We start from the raw sequence: 26,239 nt of genomic DNA on the forward strand, positions 1-26,239 counted from the left end.
GGCGTGCTGGGGCTGTTGTGATGGGGCGGGGGTGGGGGAGGCGGGGCGGGGGCGGGTTTGGGGGTGTGGGGGATGGGTGGGGGTGGGGGGTGCACCACGGGCCTCGCGGGCACAACCCATGACGTCACTCCTCTGTATTTCTGGACCAGTTACTGTACCAGCCGCTGCACCACTCTCACTCTCCTCCTCTTCCTCGTCCTCGTCTTCGTCGTCTTCACCTTCCTCTTCTTCTTCCTCCTCCTCTTCCTCCTCCTCCTCCTCCTCCTCCTCCTCTTCTTCTTCTTCCCCTTCCTCCTCCTCCTCCTCGTCCTCCTCTTCCTCGTCGGAGTCAGGAAGGGTCACTATGGGACCGCGTTGGGGTGGGGCCGGGGCAGCATCTTTCTGGGCATGTGAGGGTCGTGGGGGTGGGGGGACTGGGGCAGAGGTAGCGGCAGGGGCTGGGACTCGAGTAGGGGCAGGGGCTGCGACACGGTTAGGGGCAGGGGCAGGGGCACGGGTTGGGGCAGGGGCAGGGGCACGGGTTGGGGCAGGGGCAGGGGCAGGGGCACGGGTTGGGGCAGGGGCAGGGGCACGGGTTGGGGCAGGGGCAGGGGCAGGGGCACGGGTAGGGGCAGGGGCACGGGTTGGGGCAGGGACAGGGGCAGGGGCACGGGTTGGTGCAGGAGCAGGGGCAGGGGCACGGGTAGGAGCAGGGGCAGGGGCACGGGTAGGGGCAGGGGTCGGAGTGGGGGCTGTTTTGGTAGTGGTGGTGGGCGGGGGTGGGCGGGGGGCAGAGCCAGGCAGAGGGATGGTCAGGCACCCCGTCACAACTCCACACTCTTCTTCCTCCTCTTCCTCCTCCTCGTCTTCGTCTTCCTCCTCGTCTTCGTCTTCGTCTTCGTCTTCGTCTTCCTCGTCTTCGTCCTCGTCTTCGTCCTCACTCTCGTCCACCAGTTCGACAAAGTTGCTGTCCGGCGAGGCCCTCACTTCGATGTTAGGGGCCAGGTTGAAGTCAGGACGGGACGGACGAGTGGCGGGGCGGGTCAGACGGGGCGCCGACCCCACCCCGCCGCCTAGGTCGTTGACGGCGCTGCTGGTGGTATTGGTGGTGCAGGCGGGTGTGCTGGTAGAGGTGGTGAATTTTGTGGTGGTGGTGGTGGATGTGGCGGCTGTGGTGATTGATGTGGTGGGTCTATTGGTGGAGGAAGTGGCGGGTGTGGTGGTGGGGATGGCAGGCTTAGAGGTGGTGGTGGCGGGTCTACTGGTGGAGGAAGTGACAGGTGTGGTGGTGGTGGCGGGTGTGGTCGCAGCTGCGAGGCGTCGGGTTTCGGCCAGAACCCGTTCGGCCTGGCTGATGATGGCGTCGACGGCGGGGTCTGAGTCCGGGGCAGGGCGGGGCTTGCGGTGGGCTACCTGAGCGTCCAGGCGGCCGCGTAAGTCAGCGGCGCCGCCATCACTGGAAGAGTGGCGATGCTGGATCGCTGGGTCACGGCCACGCACACCACAGTTGCCAGCGGCGGCATGTTGCGGCTGTGGCTGTGGCTGTGGCTGCTCCTCCCCTGCCCCGCTACTGCTGCTGCCATCACCGCTGCCGCTGCCACTCTCGCTGCTGCACTCCGACTCCTCGTCACTGCCGCTGCCTGACTCATGACTGCCGTTGGCGGTGGTGGAGGCGGTCGTGGATGAGCCTGAGCGTTGACTGGTCTGGTCCTCTTGTGGCAACACCAGACTCTGGACGCCTCTGCCGCGGCGCTCACACAGCGGCACCGCGGCGGCAGACGTCGGGTTCTCTGCCGACGCCACAGTCTTGGCTTCCTCCACCACAGGGATAAAGTGCACGTCTGGAGGGGTGGTGGCTGTGGCGGATGCTTTGTGATGATGCTGCAGGAAGTGGTCCTTTAGAGCTTCCACGGGGGAGCTCTGCCGTAGCCCCGGTAAAAGGGACCCACCGGGGACCACACCCAGGCTGTTGGGACGGGGCCGAGGGCTGCCCCGTCCCGGCCCCGCTGTATTGGGGCGGGGCGGGGCAACGGACACGCTGCACTCTGCTCCTGGGGCTGCCTTTACTCCCACAGGGTCAGCCTGACTGCCGCCCACACCACCCCTCCCACCCCCACGACTGTCTTCACTGGACTCCTCAGGTTTCCCTCCAGTCACCTGCTGGGAAAGAGGAGAGGGAGTCTTAAGAACACTTACAGTACACCCTCACACTACACTTACATCCTCACACTACACCTACACCCTCACACTACACCTACACCCTCACACTACACCTACACCCTCACACTACACCTACACCCTCACACTACACCTTATCCTAATACAACATCTGCATTCCAATCTCGTTACACATCCAAATTCGGTACCTTCATATACCAACATGATGTTTGTATATAACCCAACAGCAGCGCATAAGCATACATCATCATCATTATCATCAACTTTATCATCATCATTTCCCCTCCTCAAGAATGGAATGGGGTGGGATCCAGAGAGCAAGTAGGAGAATCTAGTGGAGTAGACTCATCATCATCACCACCATCATCATCATCATTATCCCTGCCCTTAATCCTTATCACAAGAGAGCCCTATTACCAACAAAAGGTTAAGTCCAGCTTCACAAATTTGTAAACACAGGGAAGGAAGCATCACCAAATATAGAGGAAAATATAATGCAGTACCGAACAAACCGGACATAAGTGGAAGAATCATTTACAACTTTATTACAAAACCACTTGGCTTTGTTACATTTTACGACGATAAATACAACTTTCTAAGCTAAGAGAAAAATGGAAAAAAATGAAGGAAAGGAGGGAAGGAAGGAAGGAAGGAAAAGAAGAGAAAAAAAAAGTCAACTGATAGCGAGAATATCGTAAATCAGACGCCATGTTACTAAGAATAAAATAATAAACGAAGCCATGTTAAGACTATAATGGAGATTGATTATAAAGACCTGTACAAATGGGAGTAAGTTTGGAAGCTCAGGAAAATCGTCTAGTAATTAAAAAAGAACAATAAATAACATAGATAGATTAATAAAGAGACACGATTTGTTCCTGAATGAGTTACATCTAGTTTTGCCAAATATTTACACCCTGGGAAAGCAGCATAACCAAACATGGAGAGATGTGGTAAAGATGATAGACTAACTAAGCAGATGGACTGCGACATGTAAAGAGGAGGCTGGTTAGAGAAGTGACCATGTATAGATGTGGTGGAGGTGGTGGTGGTGGTGGTACTGTGGTAGGGTTGTGTTTGTTTGTGGTAGGGGCGTGTTGTGTGGTAGGGTTGATGGTGTGGTAAGGTTGTTGTTTGTGGTAGGCGTATGTTTAGCTGTGGTCGAGGTTTTGGTATCGTGGTTGGGCTGTGTTCGTTTGTGGTAGGGGTATTTTGTGTGGTAGAATGGTAGAACTGTGTAGTATGGTGGTCTGTGTGGTAGGAATGACCATGCTTAGCTGTGGTTAAGGTGGTGGTACTGTGGTATGGGTGTGTGTGGTATGGGTGTTTAATGCGATAGTGTGATATGGTTGCTTGGATTGTGTGGTAGGACTCATTGTGTGGTAGGGGTGTTCGGAGTAGGGTTTCTTGTGTGGTAGGGATGGGTGTTTGTGTGGTAGGACATGTTTTTTTGGGAAGGTGCTATCGCTGAGTTGTTGCTTATGATAAAATACTTTATGTGGTATGAGCGTTTGTGTGGTATGGGTATTTGTGTGGTAGGGTTTGTGTGGTATGGGTATTTGTGTGGTAGGGTTTGTGTGGTAGGGCTGTTTGTGTGGTATGGTGGTATGGTTTCTTCTGCGTGGTATGATTATTTTGTGTGGTAGAGGTGCATGTGAGGTGAGATAGTGTAGCTTGTTTGTGTGCGTTGTGTGTGTGCGTGCTTTTTAGCCATGTATGGTAGGGCTGTGTGTGTTTGTAAAGAAAGGTACTGTGGTCGTGCTGTGTTTGTTTTGTGGTAGGGATAGTCTTGAGTGTTTGTGTGGTAGGAGTGATTGTGTGGTAAGGCTGTTTGAGTGGTACTGGAACGTGTGTGGTAGTGTAACGTTTGTGATATATGTGTTTGTGTGGTGGGCATATCTGTGCTTGTGAGAAGGGGCATTGTGGTTGGGCTGCGGTAGATGTGTTTGTGTGGTAGGGATGCTTGTGTTTGGAAGGAGGGGTACTGCGGTTAATCTGGATTTGTGTGGTATGGGTGGTTGTGGTAGGAATGCTTGTGTGGTAGAGTGAGTGTGATGTACAGTATTGTGGTGTGAATTTAGGTGTTTGGTATACTTGTGCTATGAAATTTCCAGTTTTGCTTGTGGTAGGGTATATATTGTTTGTGGTAGGGTTTATTTTGCTTGTGGTAGGGTAATTTTGTTTGTGGTAGAGTATGGATAATTGTTTGTGGTGGTTAGATTTGTTTGTGGTATGGACAGTTTTAATGATAGACAGATTAATTTTGTTTGTGGCTGGTATAAGTGTCTTTTTTGTTTGTGGTTGGGTCAATTTGCTTGTGGTGCGGCTAATATTGCTTGGTGCACGTTGTGGTTGTTTATGTGGTAGTTGTGTTTGTGTGGTAGGAGTAATGGTGTGGTGCTTGTGTCTGTGTGCTATGGGTGGTTGTGTGGTAGGTTTTATTGTGGTAGGAATGCTTATATGGTAGGAGTTCTTGTATGTAGAATCTTTTGTGGTAGGGTTATGCTTTTGTGGTAAAGTCTGAGTGGTAGATATGCTTGTGTGGTAGTGGTATTTATGAAGTGGTGGTATTGGTGTGGTAGGAATATACTTGGTAAGGTTGTTGTGGTGATAGTGTTTGTGGTAGGAATATTTAGGTGGTAAGATGTGTGTGGTAGGTATGTTTATGTGTTAGGCATGTGTGTGTGGTAGGTATGTGTGTGTGTGTGTGTGTGTGGTAGGTGCGCTTGTGTGGTAGTAGCGTTTGTGGCAGGAATATTTTGGTGGTAGTTGTGTTGGTTGTGTTAGTAATTGTGTGGTAGGTCACTGTTAGACACACTTTTACCTTATTCAGCTGAAGGTAGAATCAGAGTCGAGGGACACCGAGGTAGGAGTGAGGCAGGAGGGGTAAGGCAAGGAAAGGAATAAACAAACAAGGGCTAGGCAGGAAAGGGGTTAGGCATAATAGGTAAAGAGGAGGCAGAGCAAAAGAGACGGGGTTTAAGAGTAAGGTTAGAGAGAGCTGAGGATAAGACGAGATATGATTTAGGGAAGGAATATGCAAGGATAAGAGTGAAGGAGTAGGAAGGAGAGAAGGACGGAAGTGATGGGGTAAGAGGAGTAGTTAAGACAGAAGTAGGAGGAGGCACGGGTGAAGCAGGGATGGCTAAGGAAAGGGAGGAGAGGTAACAGGGGTGAGGCAGGGAAGGAGAAGCATAGGAGTTTAGGAGTAATGAGGCGAGGAAGAAGAGAAAGGGAAGGTGAGGCAAGGATAGACACGGCACAAGAGGAGAGGCAGGTATAGCTAAGACAGGGGTGAGGCAGGAAGAGGGGAGGCAGGGGATAAGGCAGGACAAGTAAGGAAGGGGAGAAAGGCAGGGGTGCGACAGAATCCAGCAGGGGCGGGTCACTACTGAAGGCACGAGTATGACACTGAAGGGTATGGCAAAGAGGATAGGGTAGGTGGGTGGGTAGGTGGGTGGGTAGACTAGGTGGGTATATTTAGTAAGTGTGGCCCTGGATGACAGCCCGGTGTGGTGCCCTCTCAAACCATCGCCCACTCACCCTACCCACTCACCTTGTTCCACTCACTCACCCCCTCACTCACGTACTGACTGCCTCTCTCACTCAAGCACGGTTTCGCATACTCACGCAATTATATATCTCACTCAATCTATCCCTTAACCTCCTCTCACTCCACTCACTCGCCCACTCACTGCCTCCCTCACTTCAGCATGCTTCCTCATACACACTCACTTTCTCTCATTCATACTTTCTCTCACGTACCCTACACACTAACCTAATTCCACCCTAATTAGCATGTCCCAACTCACTCATTCCTTCTCTCACTTACGCATGATTTTACTCATTTACTCTCTTACGTACCCTCATTCATACTCCCAAATCTCCTCTCACTCATTCTACTCATTAACCCTGTTCCACTTCTCTCTCTCTCTCTCTCTCTCAAAAGGTATCCCACTCCAACGCTCGCCCACTCTGTCATTCAAATACACTCTCACTAGCTCCTACACTCGCCCACTCGCAATCTCTCACTCAAGGACATACACTTCCACTCACACAGATTCACACGCTCACACACTTTCTCACCTTCAGTCTCTCTTTCTTCAGCACACTATCTCACACCCATACCTTCACTTTCACACCCACGCTTACAGTGTCACTCTCTTTTTCCATCACCCACACTCTCACCTCCACCATTGCATACAGTAATCCACACACACAACATCCTCACGCTCATCACCCACACCCACATCCACACCAGCATCCTAATTCTCACTCTCACCTTTTTCTACACTCACATTCACTCACATTATCACACTCCTTCTAACTCTCACTCTAAATCACACCCACAAGCAAGCCACACTCTACACCGAAGCTGATTCTCACTCTCAGAACCACCTGCACCCACACCCACACCCACACACCCTCAAGCACACTCCCATCATCACTCACACCGAATGTCTTCATTATTTCACACACACACACACACACACACACACACACACACACACACACACACACACACACACACACACCTTACTCGTGGTCACACCCACACGCACTCCCACATCCACACCTACACTACACGTAGACGCATAACTCAGAACACACACACACACACACACACACACACACACACACACACACACACACACACACACACACACACACACACACACACACAGGGACATATCTTACGCCCACACCCATTCTTGCGCTTATGTCTGTGTGCACAAAGGTGTGTGTGTGTGTGTGTGTGTGTGTGTGTGTGTGTGTGTGTGTGTGTGTTAGGTAACCCTCTCACTTTTTCATAATCGTATCGTGTTTCTAATCTGTTGACTTTCCTCCCAGCCTCCCCTACCTCCTCTTCCGTTCCCCCCCCCTCCTCTCTCTCTCTCTCTCTCTCGTAGCGCCACACCCTCCCATACATACCTTAAAATCTAAATCCCTAGAAGGTTAGTGAGAAGGGTAGGACAAGATATAAGACAGACCTTGAAACAGAAGATAGTGGTAGTAGACAGTGAAACAGTAGGTAGTGGTAGTAGACATTAAAACAGAAGGTAGCGGTAGTAAACGTGGTGTGGTGTAGGTTTGATTACTAGAGAGTTATGGATAAGTGTTACCTTGTGAGTGTGTCCACCCCACAAATTCAGTAGCGTTAGTGGAGCTCGAACCCACTCCAGAGAGTCCCCCCGAATGGCAGGCCAGTACCAAACCGCCCGAGCCACCAAGCCGTCCAGCACTACCTATTCGCTCCTTCCTTCCCTCCCTCCCTTCCTTTCCTCCCCTTCCTCCCTCCCACACTTGTTCTCCCTTCCAAATCCCCTTCATCGTAAATTTTCCCGCTTCTCCCTTAATATAATCTCTCTCTCTCTCTCTCTCTCTCTCTCTCTCTCTCTCTCTCTCTCTACTTAAGTACCTGTAAATAGATCAGTTCTTCATATTTATCTTCGTCACACACACACACACACACACACACACACACACACACACACACACACACACACACACACACACACACACACACACACACACACACACACACACACGCCATACATAGGATACCCTTCCCTCCCCTTCCCTTCCCTTCCTATCTCTCTCCTCCACCCCCTTCCCCTCCCTCCCCCTCCTTCCCCTCCCTTATTTCTCCCTACCTCCCTTAGATGGTCATACCCCCTTCCCCCTTCCCCCTCCACCTCCTCAAAACATAGTAATAGTGATTGTAGTGGTGGTGGTGGTGATAGTGGTTGTGGTGGTGGTGGTGACTGTGGTGATGTGGTGGTGGTGGTGGTGGTGGTGATGTTGATGGTGATTGCAGTGATGGTGATGATAATTGTGGTGAGGGTGGTGGTGGGGTTGATGGTGATTGCAGTGATGGTGATGATAATTGTGGTGATGTTGGTGGTGGTGGTTGTGATTGTGGTGATGGTGGTGGTGATATTGATGATGGTGATGACTTTGAAAATATGATTTATTGGGATATTTACAACAGTTTTGGCCCGACTTGGATCCTCTCAAGGTATGAATAGGAAGGGAAGCGGTGATGATGATGATGATGATGATGATGATTTCTCTCCAATCTTCCCTCCCAGTCACTCCCCACTCCCCAGATCTACTTCTCCCCTTCCTCTCCTCCCCTCCCTCTCCCCTCCTTCCCTCCCCTTCCTCCTCATCTTGCATACCTGTTTACTCTGACTCACCGACCCTCATCCCCTCCCCTCCCCCTGTCCCCTCCCCTCTCCTCATCCCTCCCCTACCTCCCCTCACTCACTCAAACTGGCTCCCTTCCCTCCCCCCCCCTCTCTCTCTCACACACACACACACACACACACACACACACACGTCTACGAAAGCTAATGTAAAATCATAAACATTGTTGACAGAAACTATAAGACTATTAGTAAAGTGAAGACATAATAATAATAATAATAATAATAATAATAATAATAATAATAAAAGACTAAGAAATCAGTCGAAAAACGAACACTCCTTTTACTAAACTTGGCTAAAACTGACATCTCTCCATCCTGAATGCTGAATTACAACAAGAGACTAACCCAAGAACAGAGCGCTAGTCACGAAGAAGTGCTGTGGAAAAGATGCGAGCCGTAGTACTAATTCTACCTTCGTGCTACGGGATATGAGCTGAAGGAAGACGATAATCTCACCCATGTAAAGATAAAGGAGAGAAAATGATATGAGAAAGATTTAAATATGTTCAAATGTGAGAAATGACGCAGAATGCAAATAAATGGTTGTTGGTAAATGGTTGTTGGTAAATGGTTGTTAGTAAATGGTTGTTGGTAAATGGTTGTTGATTAATGGGTGTTGATAAATGGTTGTTGATTAATGGGTGTTGATAAATGGTTGTTGGTAAATGGTTGTTGGTAAATGGTTGTTGGTAAATGGTTGTTGGTAAATGGTTGTTGGTAAATGGTTGTTGGTAAATGGTTGTTGGTAAATGGTTGTTGGTAAATGGTTGTTGGTAAATGGTTGTTGATTAATGGGTGTTGGTAAATGGTTGTTGGTAAATGGTTGTTGGTAAATGGTTGTTGGTAAATGGTTGTTGATTAATGGGTGTTGATAAATGGTTGTTGGTAAATGGTTGTTGGTAAATGGTTGTTGGTAAATGGTTAATAAATGGTTATTGGTAAGTGGTTGTTGGTAAATGGTTGTTGATTAATGGTTGTTGGTAAATGGTTGTTGATTAATGGGTGTTGATAAATGGTTGTTGATAAATGGTTGTTGGTAAATGGTGGCTGATAAATGGTCGTTGATAAATGGTTGTTGATAAATGGGTGTTGGTAAATGGTTGTTTATAAATGGTTATCTGTTAGGCTTTCAGTACCTGGTTGCCCATCACTCAGGAGAGATGAAAGGTGAGCTGACGGTACGATAGGTGAGCTGACGGTACGATAGGTGAGCTGACGGTACGAAAGGTGAGCTGACGGTACGAAAGGTGAGCTGACGGTACGAAAGGTGAGCTGACGGTACGATAGGTGAGCTGACGGTACGATAGGTGAGCTGACGAAACGATATGACATTGCTTGACGTTGGGGGAGCTTCCTGTTCATCTCTTCTATTTTCCTTTTCCTTTCATTTCTTTTCGTCTTTTCAATCCTCTGTCACCACCACACTCATCACTTAATCATCTCACTACCACAGTTTAACCACAAACCACGTGATTTCACCACTACCACCACAGTTAACACCAAACACCACATCACATAAATCTAACATTAAGTACTTGCAAGATCACTCAGGTTGCTGTGATTTCCGGCGACTTATCACTGTCACCACAACTCCCACCACAGCACGAACACCACAGTACCACCACAGCTACGCCACCATACAGCACACGGCGTGAAATTGATGATAGGCAACTGAAGGATCACATAAGTTGCTATGATTTCCTGCAACTCCTTCCCTCTCCCAACAAGCACCTCTTGAGAAGTCTTGATAGGCAAACGATATTACGACTCAGGTTATCAGTTTCTTACACATCCTCGCTACACACACACCAACCACCATCTGCTGTTGCTTTGAAATGATGAGAGGGGAAGGAAAAGATGTCTGGAACTGTGACGATCCTCATGTTTGAACTTAACATAAAAATTCTCCACCCAGACAGTCATTTTCCACTCCATAATGTTCTTCGCTCATCCACTACGGTGCATCATCCACTTCACCCATCCACAACATTGCTGTATTCTGTTCACTCTGACTTGGCCTAAAATTTCGATGTCTATCCCGAATGCTGAGTTGTAACAAGAGTAACACTAGAATATGGTGCTAGTCACGAAGAAGTGCAATGGAAATGATGTTGAACCGCAGTATTGTGAGCTACGGGAAACGATTAAGTTGCAAAAGGACGAAAATCTCGGCTAAATTAAGATGGGCGAATTTTTTTTTCTTTTTTTAATGCTTCCACTCCACTGAACCCTTCCACATATCTACACAATCATTTTCCTTCCCTGACGCAGCCACTCCACTCCTTTATCCACTTCAGTCTTCCACATATCCACTCCACCAAACCTTTCCACTTCTCTGGATAATAGTTTTTATGCCACAAACGTCCTTTGCATATCCACTATGTCGTTTCCTCCACTTCACACAGCCACAACAAACACTATATCTTCCACATCACTGGGCCTTTTCACTTACACAATGATATTCCACCCACAATGTCCTTCACTCATCCACTATGCTTCTTCCTCCACTTAACCCATCCACTCAAGTGCTTGCTCCACCTCTCCCAGCCACAACACTAGCTCTTCCACTCCAGCCAAACATAAACTAGACTGGTGGAGTGAGTGTGGCTGAAGGTGGATGGAGTGGAAGGCTGCCTGGTGGGTGGTGTAGGTGGGATCCATAAATGAAACTGGATGCTTATATACCACCTCCATAGTTTGCGATATACCACTATTTACTATTTACTACTACTACTACTACTATTACTACTACTACTACCCTCAACACAACTATCAACACCACATCATTAGCTGAAGCTGTATGTTTGCATCTTGTTATCCCTTCAGAGCACTTCTAATCACCACACCTCCTCAAACACACACACACACACACACACACACACACACACACACACACACACACACACACACACACACACACACACACACACACACACACACACACACACACACACACAATCTTTCACTTTTCTTTTTTTTACATATTTTCTACTTTCCTTTCCACCTACCTCTCTATCTACCCCTCGTATCTTCCAGTCTCCATGTTCTCCTTGTCTTTCTTCATGTTTTATCTACCTTTCTCATCTACCTGCCTAATATCCTACCTACCTGTGTGCCTTCCATATCTTCCTACCGCTTCTCTGCCTAACTACTTACCTAATTGTGTGTCTTTCCCCTTTCCCTACCTACCTGACTTGTCCCTGTTTCTCCCCATCCCTCCTGCCTCTCCCTGCCTTCCCTTCTTTGCCTATCTTCTCCTCCTGCCTAACTACCTGCCTCCCTCCCGTTTTTACCTGCCTATCTGCCTTCCCTTTCTGCCTCTCTCTGTCTATCTTTCCCTTCGTACCAGCTTATCTTCCTGTTCACTCTACTTGCTTACCTACCTGCCTTCCTACCTGTCTGCCTCCTCCCTTATGCGTAACCATCCCTCCGCCTCTCCCTCTTCTATTTATCTGCATACCTGCCCTTCCTTTGTGCCTACCCATCCCTCCGTCCCTCCCTGTCTTCCATATATATGCCTACCTACCCCGTTACCTTCCCACCTACCTTTCCATTGTGTCTACCGTCCTGTCTGCCTGTTCCTGCCTTCCATTTATCTGCCTACCTCACCTCTTACCTGCCAATACATGCGTTCCTTTTGTGCCTACCCATCCCTCCTGCCTCGCCCTGCCTTCCCTTCCCCAACACCCTTTCCTTATGCCTTTTGGGGAGCCACTGGATTCCTGGAAACCACAGAGCTGCTTCGGTTCTGAGGGCCATTTCGCTTCACCTCTTTTCCTTTCCTTCCTTCCACTATTTCCTGCGTCTTTTTCCACATTACTCCATTTTTCTTTACCTTCTTTTTAGTATACTCTCCTTTAATTCCCTTTACTTCTTTCCCTCTTTCCTTCCCTCCTCCTAATTCTTCTTTCTTCCCTTCCATCATCCTTCCTTCCACTTCTCCTAAACCTTTTCCTGCATTTCGGCTTTTGATCTTAAATTACATGGCAAAAGAACTTCCTCCTTCCTACATTATAATTTCCCTCCCCTTCTTCCCCTTCACCGTGTCTTCTTTCTTCCCTCCTCCCTTCCTTTCCTCTCTCAAGCCTTTCATTTCAGTTTTTCAAAGTCACTGCCTTTTAAATAATTTCCTATGATCCTTCTCTAGTCTATCTATCTATCTATTGCCAGACGCCTTAATCCCGTTTGGAGTGGCCACAAACAAATCGCCTCCAAGTCTTTATTATTATTTTCATTATTCATGTCCTTAACGCGGTCCATCCTTCCTACTTTCCCTCTTAGTCTTCTCCTCTCTCCTTCCCTCCGTCCACCCACCCCCACAACCTTTTCCTCTAAAATCACTTTTCTCACTCTTCCGGAGGGTAGAATTTGAGGAAACTTGCAAAGAAAGCTTAGGCACAGAGAAATAAGCTTAACAGATAATGCAAACTCGTAAGGCAATAAAGTTAATGAAGTAACCAAATATTCGCAGGTTATGATCTAAAAGGTAAATATGAAGCTTGGTTGCGTAAGTGTCTGTGTGGAAAGTGGATTGCTTGAGTGAATGTCCTGTTTGTTGATGTTATGCTTAAGGTATGCTTGTTCTAATTCTCGTTTTCTTTATTTTGTTTTTTGAGAGAGAGAGAGAGAGAGAGAGAGAGAGAGAGAGAGAGAGAGAGAGAGAGAGAGAGAGAGAGACCACACCACCCACACTACACCACATAAGGGACTGGTGGTAAGGACACGAGATGTTCGACTGACCTTACTCTCACACCACCACACCAGTCTACACCACCACCACCACCACACCAGCCTAAACCATTACCACACCAGCCTACACCACCACCACCACACCAACCTAAACCGTCGCCACACCAGCCTACACCACCACCACCACACCAGCCTAAACCGTCGCCACACCAGCCTATCAACGTACCACCACCACATCACATCATCACCCTACCATACCTCTGCAACACCACACACAAACCACACCATCACCACACCACCGCCACACCACCACACCGCCTTCCCACACCACCATGCTATCACATCACCACTCCCGAGCCACCACACCACTACCACATCGTCGCATCACCACACCACTACCACGCCACCACACCACACCACACCACCACCACATCACCACACTATCATACCGTTTCTATAACATTTTTTTATGATGTCCCTCATATATGTCTTGGAAGATGAGAGAGAGAGAGAGAGAGAGAGAGAGTCCCATTACTCAAGGCTAGAGGAAATGTGTGAAATGGGTGTAGCTAGCTGAGGTAACCACACACACAGCATCTTTAGGTGTAGGTGTAAATTGGTGTAGGTGTAGGTGGCGTAGAAGGGTGTAAATGGGTGTAGGTGGGTGTAAAAGGGTGTAGAAGGGAGTAGGTGAAGGATTTTGTTTTCTGTAAGTGGGTGTGTATGGGTGCTGGTGGGTGTAGAGGGGTGCTGGTGGGTGTAGAGGGGTGTAGGTGGGTGTAGAGGGGTGTAGGTGGGTGTAGTGGGGTGCTGGTGGGTGCAGAGGGGTGCTGGTGGATGTAGAGGGGTGTAGGTGGGTGTAGAGGGGTGTAGGTGCATGCTTTTGTTTCTTGTAAGTGGGTGTAGGTAGGCTGTGATGTTAGGTGTGTGTCAGTGTAGGGTGTAAGTAGGTATAAGTGTAACCGTGAGTCAATATGGTGTTGTGATGTAGGTGGGTGTAGGTGTGCCTTGACGTACGTGGGTGTAGGTGGGTGTAGGTGTGCTTTGACGTACATGGGTGTAGGTGTACATGGAGAGCGCAAGTGTCAGTAAATGTGGTGTGATTCATGTAGGTCAGCGTATAGGTATTTTCATGTAGGTAGGTGTAGGTATAGGTATAAGTGGACATAAGTATAAGTGTAGATATAAATACAGTGCTTTAGATAGGTGGGTGTAAGTGGGTGTATGTGGGTGTAGGTGTAGGAGAATAGGGTGTTCTTAGGTAGGTGGGTGTAGGTGTAGGGAATGAATCAGTTACCAAGAATAGGATCTCTGAAAATCCTGTACATGTAATTTAGCTGTGTGTGGGTGTAGCCTTGAAGGATTGGGCGTGTGTGTGTGTGTGTGTGTGTGTGTGTGTGTGTGTGTGTGTGTGTGTGTGTGTGTGTGTGTGTATGTGTGTGTGTGGAGGCAGATGTGTGTGACAGGTGTGGGTGAGACAAGGGTGTATGTGGGGGATAAGGCAGATGTATATACGTTCGTGTATGTGTGTGTGTGTGTGTGTGTGTGTGTGTGTGTGTGTGTGTGTGTGTGTGTGTGTGTGTGTGTGTGTGTGTGACAGGTGTGGAGTGAGAAAGCATATCATTGAGAGTGAGTCATTTAACCAACAGACCCTCCACTGAAGGATAAAACTGAGGGAAGAGGAAAGAATAGGTGAGGAGGAGAAGGGAGGAAGGAGAGGGGAAGAGAGGTAGAAGGGAGGCCAGAAGGGCGAGGAGGAAAAAGAAGGAGGTGGGGGGGGGGTGAGGAGTAGAAAAAAGAAGGGGAAATCGGGGAGAAAATTGTGTGAGAGAATGGGGAGGGTAGCAAAGAAGTGACGTAACTCAAGGACCCACCCACACTGACACGTCACTACTTAGGCCCCTCCCCACACTGCGACGTCACTCTGTAAGCCCTGCCCACATTCTGACGTCATATTCCAAGCCCCACCCACAAAAATGACGTCACACTCCCTCTAAATCTGAAGGTCTGTAAGCTGTGGCGCCAGTGTGTGAAACGCCTGCCAAGGAAATGTATTCTTGTCGACTCAGGAGGTTTTCTAGCACTTCTTTAATAGCCTCTTTCTCCATATGACGCCAAAAATTTCTTCTGTGATAGATATGCTAACCGTGTCGAAATATGCTAACAGATATTTATGTTACGTCCGCTGTGTGTTCCTAACTATGTCACTCACTCACTCACTCATTGTCCCCCATTTTGATGAAATCTGGTGAACTGTAACCGTAGAGATTTATGGCTGTCACACTTATGGGGAGGTGGGTGTTAGTGGGTGGGGGTGGTATGTCTGGTGTGCATCGGAGGGGTGTCTGAGATGCATGTGGTGCCTGGGGTGTAACTAAGGGCTGTGTCCAAAGATAAATGACACCTTTTGGAACGTGTTGGGGTGGTGGAGACGGTTGTGGTGGGTGCGGCTATTAGAGGTGTCCTTCGCCTTGTTTCTTCTATGATACCTATGTGAACTGTGTCTGTGTAACTAAGATATGCATACAGGATTCTAATAAGGCGTACCGTAGAGTGCAAAATAAATCGCCAGGGAAGAGGTGTTAGGAAGCCAACCAAGCCGACGAGAATACGGGCCCAGATCTCCGCCAAAACTTCATTCCCTCTACATTCCTGGCCCGTGTTGCCCGTCAGATAACTCACTTGGCGCCATTTTTCAAACAGGGGGAAGGGACACCAATCAGAGGGCTGGGGTCGAGAATTTAAACATATTCGGCAATTAGTAAATGTTCACGGTGGTCAGATGGTAGACGGAGAAGTAAATAAAAAGGTAGGTAAATAAATGAGAGAGGGTGGTGTGCCATAGGAGGAAGGGAGGGGGTCTTTACTGAGTAGGGACTTGATTCAAACTTGGAGGAAAGCAATTCACAGGGGCTGGGATCGAGAGTTGTAACATATTCTACAATCAATAAATTTTCATGTTCGTTGGAAGCCGAAGGTAGAGAGACAAGGTGGGAAAACGAAGAGGGAAAATATATGAGAGAGAATTGTCATAGCAGGAAGGATCTTTACTGAGTAGGGACACGATGAAGACACAGAGGAACACCAAGTAGAAGGCCTGGCATTAGACTTAAGGAAATCCCCTCGTGCTGAAGGGATTAATAGAGAGCTGCTAACTTCTTCACTATCAAGGGTGTTTCATGAGCTGAAAAAAAACGGCTGGTGGCAGGCAGTGAAGGAAATCCAAGTCACCAGAGTGAAGGGGTGAAACTTCTGGTGACGGGTGTTTCCTAAGCTGAAAAAAAACGGCTGGTGGCAGGCAGTGAAGGAAATCCAAGTCACCAGAGTGAAGGGGTGAAACTTCTGGCCTTTGGTTCCTTCTTCCATCCGTAAAAAGAAAAAAAAAGTTAATCCTGGGGTTTAAAAATTAATCTAAGGGTTCAAACTTCTTTCACCCATTTGGAAGCTCACTTAAAGTCACACACCCACTCGCTTATTTATCTCCACCCCAATGGCATTCTGCGGCAATTTTAGACTGTGGAATGTCCGCCAAGTCAGTCTGGCTGCACGCTGATGCTGATAATGGGGAAGCTTATCAGGATCACTCTTTTTGAACATCTAAACACTGTGTTATAAGATTAATTAGGACTGTTTTGAGGGTAAGATTTTTAACTTCAGGTACACAGCTAACCTAATGGAACCTAGCCTAATCTCGAACAGATTTTAAGAATTGCTCTTTCGAGAAAATAAATCAGATAAAAAAAAATAATAATAATAATAATTAAATGTGAGAGGGTGATTAGGCCAGATTACTGAAAATACGGGCTAAATATTACACAGATTTGAAAATAATCGCAATAAGCATGTCAGCCTTATTTAAATAGGCCTAATCCAATTAAATGATATAGATAGATAGATATACAGACAGACAGATAGACAGGTTGGTTTCTAGGTAGGCAGATAGACAATTGGTAGTTGGATAGACAGATAGAATGCGACAGAGATGGACTGCCAGTATCAGTCAAGAACTCACCTAACTACGTTGATCCAGGAGACAGGCAGGGGTGCGTTACCATTAATTTCCCACGTAACTTAAACAGTATATTGACGCTTAAACCTCAGATAGCGACTTTTTCTGTTATATCCTTTCAAGAATGTGAGCTGTTTGACCTTACACTGCAAAACACTGCGTTATTTGAGAAAATGCAATCAGTTCTGGAGTATATTTAGACAAGAGAGAGGAGAAGGAAAAAGAAAAACTGCACTAAAGGTAAGCATATGAATTTTTGGCGGGAAAACTTGAAGCTGATGACAGACGAAGTAAAACAGATTTCTTAAATGCGAAGAAAGAACTCCAGTTACTGGTGAATACGGTGCTTCGTGAAAATGAATAACGAGAGTACAAAGAAAAATAAATATTCGGTCCCTCCACAGAAAACTGTAAAGGCGATGAAACGAATACTCGAAACGTACGACAAGCTGAAAAAATATTTGAAAATTATGACTAGGAGGGTAAAAAAAAATGCTCGAAAATGATGACAGATTAAAAAAAAAAAAAAAAAAACTAGAAAATAATGACATGAAAAAAGAAAAATCGAAAAAGTATGACAAAGATAAAAAAAAAAAAAACGAAAATTATGACAAAGATGAAAAAAAAAAACTCGAAAATTATGACAAAGATGAAAAAAAAAAAAATCGAAAATTATGACAGATAAAAAAATACTCGAAAATTGTGACAAAGATGAAAAAAAAAAACTCGAAAATTATGACAGATAAAAAAAAAAAAAAACGAAAATTATGACAAAGATAAAAAAAAAACTCGAAAATTATGACAAAGATGAAAAAAAAAAAACTCGAAAAAGTATGACAAAGATAAAAAAAAAAAAAACTCGAAAATTATGACAAAGGTGAAAAAAAAAAAACTCGAAAATTATGACAAAAATGAAAAATACTTGAAAATTATGACAAAGATGACAGAATACTAAAAAAATTATGACATATATACAGAAACTAAAAAATTATGAAAAAACAATCGAAAATTATGACAGAAAACAAAACTCGAAACTTATGACAGAGATAAAAAAAACAATCGAAAATTATGGCAGAGACGAGAAAGTACTCGTCCGGCCCACCTCACACCCAAATGCACTCTGTTAAGGGTATTTGTGGCCAACCCCTTCCCCATGCACACTCACAGCTGCTCCGTAAATGACCTTCAGTATTTGGAGGCTTGCCCTATAGCTTTAAATTCTCATCCCTAACTCATATGCTTCTGCTGACATCACTACAGGCCCGAGTGTGCTGCCAGTCAGGAGAATTTCCGACTTTACTGCTGTTATAATACTTTTAGCCACGCGCGGAGCAGAGAAGTAATGATCTTGGTCTTGTCTGTTTGCCTGTTCAAGTTCTGTGCGTTTTCGTCTAGCTGTCTGTCTGCCTAGTCTGTCATTTTACCTGTTTGAGCTGTCTGTGTGTTCGTCTGTTTGTCTGTCCGTTCTAGCTCCGTCTGTCTGTTCGTCCGTCTCTCTGCACCAGCTTTTTCTGTCTGTTTTAAATAGCAAGGTGACGGTTTCTGCTACTTAATATTGCTTCAGTTGTACAATTTCAATCAGACGGGGATATTGCTCGTCCTCTGTCTATCCATCTATCAATCTATAGCCAGATACTTGAATCCCGGAACGAGCGGGCCACGAAAAAAAAAAAAAAAATGCTTCTGTCACCTTGATCCTCGCCATCAGGCTGCCCCTCTCTCCAAGTTACACCCCCATCTCATACGAGTATACCTCCCCATCCCATCCTAATCTCATCTCCCCCGGCCCCTCCCCTCCTCCACCCGAGTCACAGATTCTCCTAGCTATTCACCCTCTCCGTGTAGAGGTAAAATAATGAGCATGGAAGAATTAACTGAGCTAAGAGGAAGAAAAAAGAGAACGGATATTTGATTAATCATCCTATCTTATGTTTATTCATCATATCCTCGGCCTCCCCCTCCACCTCACCCTAATACGCTCTGCTCATCACTTTTCTATTGTCCGGCCTCTACACTCTGCCAGACCATCTCAGCGTTATTCATTCTTACCATATAATTCGTGATTTCATTCAAAAACTACAACTTTACCTTTTACTAAAATCACTTTCAAATGTCTTTTCTTAAACACACTCCCCGACTCAATCACTAACTCTGCAACTCCCTCCTGCTGATCTTCCTAGCAGAACAGCATCATCAGCAAACAACAGTATAGATAGTTTCTAAATCCTGCCCTCTCTCACTGTGGACACTCAATATCACTGTCCTACCTAGTATTTCTGTTATAGCACCATCTGCACATATACTGAACAGACATGCGGGTATGACATAATCTGTTTTACTCTGACATTCAGATTAATTAAATAAGCTTGTTCATTTTACACACACACACACACACACACACACACACACACACACACACACACACACACACACACACACACACACACACACACACACACACTGCCACCCTTACCCCGTCATTTATACTTTTCACAGCATTCCGTCCTATGCAGACTTGGGCTGACAGTATCGAAAGCTGAGAGGAACCATTAGATAGACCCTTACCTGAGCAAGGGATGAATCTGGAGCGAAATAAAGCTTAAAAAAGGTACAAGAAAAGATGTGTGACCCAAACTGACAAAATCATAGAAATAGACAACATTAGAAGCATACCTGAGGAACAGAGGAACTCGGAGGTGAAGACCTGGCTTGATTCAGATCTCCGTCAGCTGTTTCGGACGTTGGAGTAACCAGGGGCTTAGCTTGGTTCACCTCTCCTCCGGCAGATTCAGGCGTCGGTATATTTAGGGGCTTGGCCTGGCTTAATTCCGCCGACAACTCCTGAAGCCGCGAGAGAACCTCCTGTAACGTGCTGCTGAAGTTCTGCCAACAGTCCTTGAACATGTCACCCTCCATGTCGGACTGCCGTTTCTCCACCATCACCTCGCGACCATCAATGGGAGACCTGGAGCGGCCTCCGGGGGAGTCTGGTTTGTGGGTCGGTTTAGCGAGGTAGTCCATTTGTCCACTCGTTTCATTTTGTCCTGGCTTGCTTGTGTCCTGGTGTGGCGTCTCCTGTCCTGGCTTACCCATGTCTTGAACTGGCTTGGTGGTATTGAGTCCCGGCCAATTAAAGTCCTGGGGTATCTTGGTGTCTTGGTGTGATTTACTCTGTGCTTGTTTGCTCTTATCTTGAACAGGTTTGGCGGTTGTTAGCCCTGGCCAGTTAAAGTCTTGGGGTATCTTGGTGTCCTGGTGTGATTTGCTTGTATCCAGGAGCGGTTTATTAATGTCCTGGTGTGCCTTGTGGTGTGCCTTGTTCTCCTGGTGTGGTCTATCGATATCTTGGAGTGGTTTGTTCTGGTGTGGTTTATTGATATCTTGGTGTGGTTTTGTAGTGGCTTGATATGATTTGCTTTCCACTTTCCCAGATTTTTCTTCCTTAAATCCACGAATTCCATCCTGCTCTGGTCTACCCTGCTGTGGTCTGCTGTAATAGTGCTCTGGTCTCCGGGTTTGCTGTGGATCCATGCCTCTACTTTTCTCTGACTCCTGAGGGTGATGTTTCCTCTCACCTGCGACGAGAGGGGTGGCCTGATGATCTGCGGCACTGCTGAAACTGTCTGTTGCAGCAGAAGTCACATGAGGTCGCGTCTCACTGGAGTATTTGAAGGACGTAGCTTCTTCGGGTTTCACAAATTTCACGTCGGGATGTTTTTGAGTCTTCCCTGTATCCAGATTTTGACCTGGATGGCTTTCTTGGCCACTCAGAACACCCACCTTGCTACTCAGATCATTTGTTTTGTTGTTCAGATTGTTCAGCTTATGGGGCTCTGTTGCTTCTTTTCCCGGCTCCTCCTTTTGGGCACCACTGCCTCTCTTTCCCTGGTACAGGTTGGAATAAGTCCAATTCGGCTCATCTATCGAGGGCTTGATATTCTCCTTCCCTTGGGCAGTGCGATGTACCTCTGGAAGCCTTGAGTCTCCATTGATATTCTTGGTTTTGCTTTCATCCAGCTTGGTGAAATTTAGAGGGTTTTGGAAATTGTATGTCATGGTGGTGGCGCCCTTCAGCTCCTCCTGACTCGAAGCAGACTTGGCCTCTTCAGGTTTCGTCTTTGGAAACTGATGAACAGTGGAATCCGAGTTGCCTTCTAACCGGATTGGGATGTTGACTTCCTTTGCCTCCTCGTACTTGGCTGACGACCTACGACGAGTTGGTTGTCCTGGCGCTCCACTTGGTTGTCCTTCCTTAATCTCCTCACTTCTCCGCTTGTTTACGTTGGTGTCAGTTTGCTGTTGTCGATTGACGTCGTGGTCGGGGTAGCTTCTCCGTCTAACCTCAGACTCGGCCCCTCGACTTCCACTCTGTCCGAAGAGCATGTCACTTCCTCTTCTTCCCATCTTGTCTCTGTCTGTTTCTCCCCTGTCCCTGCCTCTGTCGAATATGCTCCTCTCTGCCTCTCCTCTTTCTCTGCTCCTGTCAAGCCTGCTTCTTTCCGTCACTCTGTCTCTGCTCCTGTCAAAGATGCTTTTCATTCCTTCTCCTCTGTCTCTGCTCCTGTCGAACCTCCCTCTCTCTGTTTCCCGATCTCTACTTCTATCAAATCTCCCTCTGTCTACACTTCTATCGAACCTTCCTCTTTCAGTGTCCATCCTATCACCACTTCGCTGCCTGTCTCCGGCCTTCCTTCGTTCCACGTCCTCTCTCTCCCTGCGGCTGTAGTGTTCCCCATCCCTGTCCCTATCCATCCTAGCAAACTCCTGGGTGCGCTTGCTGGGTGTTGGTCCTCCTGTGTCCTCCTGAGTGGCTGAGTGGCGCTTGGTTCCGCTTCGACTTCCTTCTGCAGTCCCCCCTAGTCCTCCTCTCCCAGGTTGGTCGTCTCCCTCCACCTTCACTGGAATTACTCTTACGTCCGTCTGGAAAGGAGTGTGAGATTGATTGGAGATTTATAGGTATATTTCTCTCTCTCTCTCCTTCTCTCTCTCTCTCAGCACTTATATATATCCCTCTCTAAATATCTGATGAAAGTAATGACAGCCCCCAAATTGAAAACGCAAAGCCAGCAATTTAAAATATGCATCGCCGACTGGAAAACAATATCAGTTCTTCAGAAAAATAAAATAAAATACAGAAATCGGTTACATTATAATTTACCAACTACTCCAGTACGTACAGGTAAAGAAAACATTATTATTAGTACCTTCTTTTATGCAAGGAAGAAGGAACCAAGGGCCAGAAACCCGCAAGATTGTTCCCGCCAAGAAAAAAACAAAAGCAAGGTAACAGAGAGTCAAATTCAAGATCCTACGGGTTTCATAAAATCACATCTGAAAAGCGTTACTTCAGGTACATTGAAACTCCTGATATTTCATAGTATTTTTTGCATAATGTAGGATAACGGCATAATTTGGTTTCTCATTAAGCCACACTTTTTTTCTCGACTCGTTCCTTATGATATACGGACGTATTATCAAACTTGGCAGCTTAAATGTGCGGTACAACTCTAGCTTTTTAAAATAAATTCCGATGCGTGACAGTGATGATGATGATGGTGATGACGATGGCGATGATTATTATAGAACATATCTGATTTTTCTTTAATGTGGGATGCAAACTAATAACACGTAGCAATTAAAGGTTTTTCCTAAGTGTCCATCAAAAACTGGGAGACTGTCCACGCTTCTCGCTCCCAGTTTTAATATTATACGCCTAAGTCTCTCCTACATATATATTCCTCCTTACATATATTTACCACAATTATTTTCCCATTATACCACATTTTACCACAACTGTATTCCTCATTGTATGCATTCTTCAGGAGCTACAATCATCATATACATTTTTCACAGCTACATTCATTATTTACATTCTCCCACGTCTGTGTTCATTTCATACATTCATGCGCAGCTGTAGTCGTTTTATAGATTCTTCCCGGTAATATATATTTTTTTCATACACCCTTCTGTCTGCGTATTTCTGAACAGTATTCCTCAGTCTGACATATTTCTCGCACACACACACACACACACACACACACACACACACACACACACACACACACACACACACACACACACCTATACCTATCTGTTAATTGCCTGACGCTGCTTCCTGTGAGGGGTGGCCCGGAAAAAAAAAACTACAGGAATTTCTGTTCCTGTTCAACAACGACTCTGTCCACATCACACCATCCTCTCTTACACACTCCAGCACATTATCTCTCTGCCTCGTTCTCGGTCTCCCTCTCCTCTCAATCACCCCACTCTCATACACTCACCTAGTCAAATCTCTCACTCTCCAGTCGCCCCACATAACCTCTAAACCACATTCCTCATCAGTCCACCAAATGCTTCAACTCTTTCCCTCTCAGACACGCTCTCATTCCATCATTCTCCTATACGTCAGACACCCTGTTCCTCCCGAGTACTCATCCCACTGCCTCTCCTCAGTGCCTGTCTCTAGTACTTTAGGGAGGAAATGATACGCACATACTGAACTCGTTTCTTCACATTTATCAGTTTCTTTATATTGGGGTAGTTTTTTTCCATTTAAATAATCCAGGGCGCTGTGAAATCAAAACACACTCCTCCGTTTTTCCTCTCTGATACTCTCTCCACAGTCCCCTCCTCTCAGCTTCAACAAAACACACTCCTCTATTGTTTCTCTCTGGTCTTCTCCCCACAATCCCTTCCCCTCCACTCCCCCAACTCACCCTCTTCCCCTCCACTCCCCCAACTCACCCTCTTCCCCTCCACTCCCCCAACTCACCCTCTTCGGTATAGTCACGGTCAAAACGGCGTCCCTGGACAAAACCGACGCCACTTTCTCCCCGTCTGCGTCGGGAGGGAGGTTGAAGCGTCGATGCAGTGTTCGGGCGGAGGAGGCGCGGGAGGAGGTGGAGTCAGCGTCGGTGGCACCAGAGTCGCCGCCCCCCGCAGCCCCTGACTCCAGACGCCCCCGCACCGACAGCGTCCCCCCGGCGGTCCTGACGGTGATGTCCCCTCCGACGAATTCGCGGACATCCATTACCAGCTGAAAGAGAGGCAGAGTTGATGCCAGACAAATGGAGGAACCACATTTTATCTAGCATAGCGTACAGCAGCATAACCTGATCTGGCCTTACCTGAGCCTAACATAACCTGACATAACTGAACGACCTGACCCAACCTAATAACAGCATAGCACAGTATCGCATAACATAACCCGACCTAAACAGCTGCAAAGTGAGGATGGATGGCTATCAAGGAAGCGTCTAAGTAAATTTAAACTAGCCTTCCTTAACCTAACCTACCTGCCCAGCCCTTCCCTTCCCTGCCCTGCCCTGCCCTAACCTAACTTAGCCAGACCTGGGTGTACCAAAACCCTCAAGTTCCTAAAGTCTCTCCTCAGCTGAATAAAATCGTCTGGGGATACTAAAAAATAGAAATGATGTTATAATAGTGAAAAAGGATATGTAATCTTTGCGTGGCTGTTAAAAGATCAAATTGCACTTAGTAAATGAGACGTGTGTTAAAAGGATGGGGAATGATTAGCTGATGTGATGTCTTTCTGTGTGGTGGGTCACGAGAGAGAGAGAGAGAGAGAGAGAGAGAGAGAGAGAGAGAGAGAGAATGTGGGAGGGATGACAAGCATTTCACGGGTTGAGGGCATGTGTGTGTGTGTGTGTGTGTGTGTGTGTGTGTGTGTGTTTACTTTGTATGTGTACGTGTTTTCCTGGTATTATCATTATTATTATTATTATTATTATTATTATTATTAACATTATATACCATCTTACCTTCTAACAAAGAGGTATTTTTAGGATTTGTTGCTCTCTCTCTCTCTCTCTCTCTCTCTCTCGCTCTCTCTCTCTCTCTCTCTCTCTCTCTCTCTCCTCTCTCCCTAATTGCTTCAACATACCCACCTCCACCGTACCCTAGACCTACTCCACCCTTACTCACATTAGCGCTCGCTCTCTCCCTCTCTCTCTCTCTCTCCCTCTCCCAAGCAGGAATCAAGCTAAAAATACGTCCACAGGCTGAAGGGGTTAAATGAGGGATGGTACCGTACCGTCTACTAGGGTACACACAGGGTACAGAGGCAGTGTTATATCTGGAACTTGAATTAACTCTCTCTCTCTCTCTCTCTCTCTCTCTCTCTCTCTCTCACCTTATAAACGCTGCCCTCATCCTTGATTCTAGCCGATTGTGCGTTGTAATTGATTCTTGCATTGCGAAGCGTGCGATACATGGAGTGGTAGTGAGAATCGCGAAGTCTGTCTCGAGGAGCGAACATACCTCCATGGTTGAACCTGTGGGATAGATAGATAGATAGACAGATAGATAGATAGGTGGGTAGGTATGTAGAAAGACAAATATGTGAGAGGAAAATGGGTATACAAAAAGATGAACTGAAAGATGGATAGATGAGCCCGTTAAGAGAAAGAGAGAGAGAGAGAGAGAGAGAGAGAGAGAGAGAGAGAGAGAGAGAGAGAGAGAGAGAGAGAGAGAGAAAGTGTAGACAGCGTAGGTTGGAGAGGGTAAGTGGGAAGGTCGCACACACACATATGCATATTGGGAGTTAGCAAGGTGGAAGGTCAGGTGTGTGGGTTTGTGGTCAATATACTTGTCTATCTGTCTATCTATCTGTCTATCTAATCTATCTGTCTATCTATCTGTCGATCTATCTGTGTCTTTGTGTATATTTATTTGGTTATTTATTTATTAATCTGTCTCTCTATTTATGCCTATCAGTCTTCATCCAATCATGTCTACAAGTATCTGTCTATCTGCCTATCTATCTCTCCGTATATATGTCTGTCTATTTATCAATCTGTCTGCCTATTTACATACAGACATATCATCAGTATATTCATCTATCCATTTATTTTTAAATTAATTGATCGTATAGAGAGAATTTTAATAACAGAAAAGACGGCGTTACTGTACCGAGGTGAAAATACAACTACTACTACTACTACTACTACTACTGCTGCTACTACTACTACTACTACTGCTACTACTACTCTACTACTGGTACTATGATGATGATGATGATGATTAGGGGGGAAAGAATAAGAGGAGAGTTTGGGATGTGGGAGCGTATTATGCAAAAGGACACATATAAGAATGACAGACAGATAGACAGACAGGAAGGACACAGACAGATCGACCGACACAGACAGACAGG

General features: G+C 46.5%; 1 protein-coding gene across 1 annotated transcript in view; it reads right to left on the reverse strand.

Moving 5' to 3' along the window:
* Positions 1 to 26,239, reverse strand: part of LOC145391746 (uncharacterized) — a 59,693-nt gene that overhangs the window by 21,137 nt on the left and 12,317 nt on the right. Inside the window, exons 3-6 of the mRNA XM_080266281.1 lie at positions 25,220 to 25,361; positions 23,840 to 24,103; positions 19,741 to 21,987; positions 1 to 2,139 (exon numbers count right to left, since the gene is read on the reverse strand). The exon at positions 1 to 2,139 is cut by the window's left edge and continues 870 nt beyond it. Of these exons, the coding sequence (XP_080122407.1) occupies positions 1 to 2,139; positions 19,741 to 21,987; positions 23,840 to 24,103; positions 25,220 to 25,361 (4,792 nt within the window). The remainder of the gene's footprint in view (positions 2,140 to 19,740; positions 21,988 to 23,839; positions 24,104 to 25,219; positions 25,362 to 26,239) is intronic.

This window comes from Coenobita brevimanus, chromosome 19 (assembly GCF_032717465.1).
Source record: "Coenobita brevimanus isolate Jiangsu-jjx chromosome 19, ASM3271746v2, whole genome shotgun sequence".
NCBI lineage: Eukaryota > Metazoa > Arthropoda > Malacostraca > Decapoda > Coenobitidae > Coenobita > Coenobita brevimanus.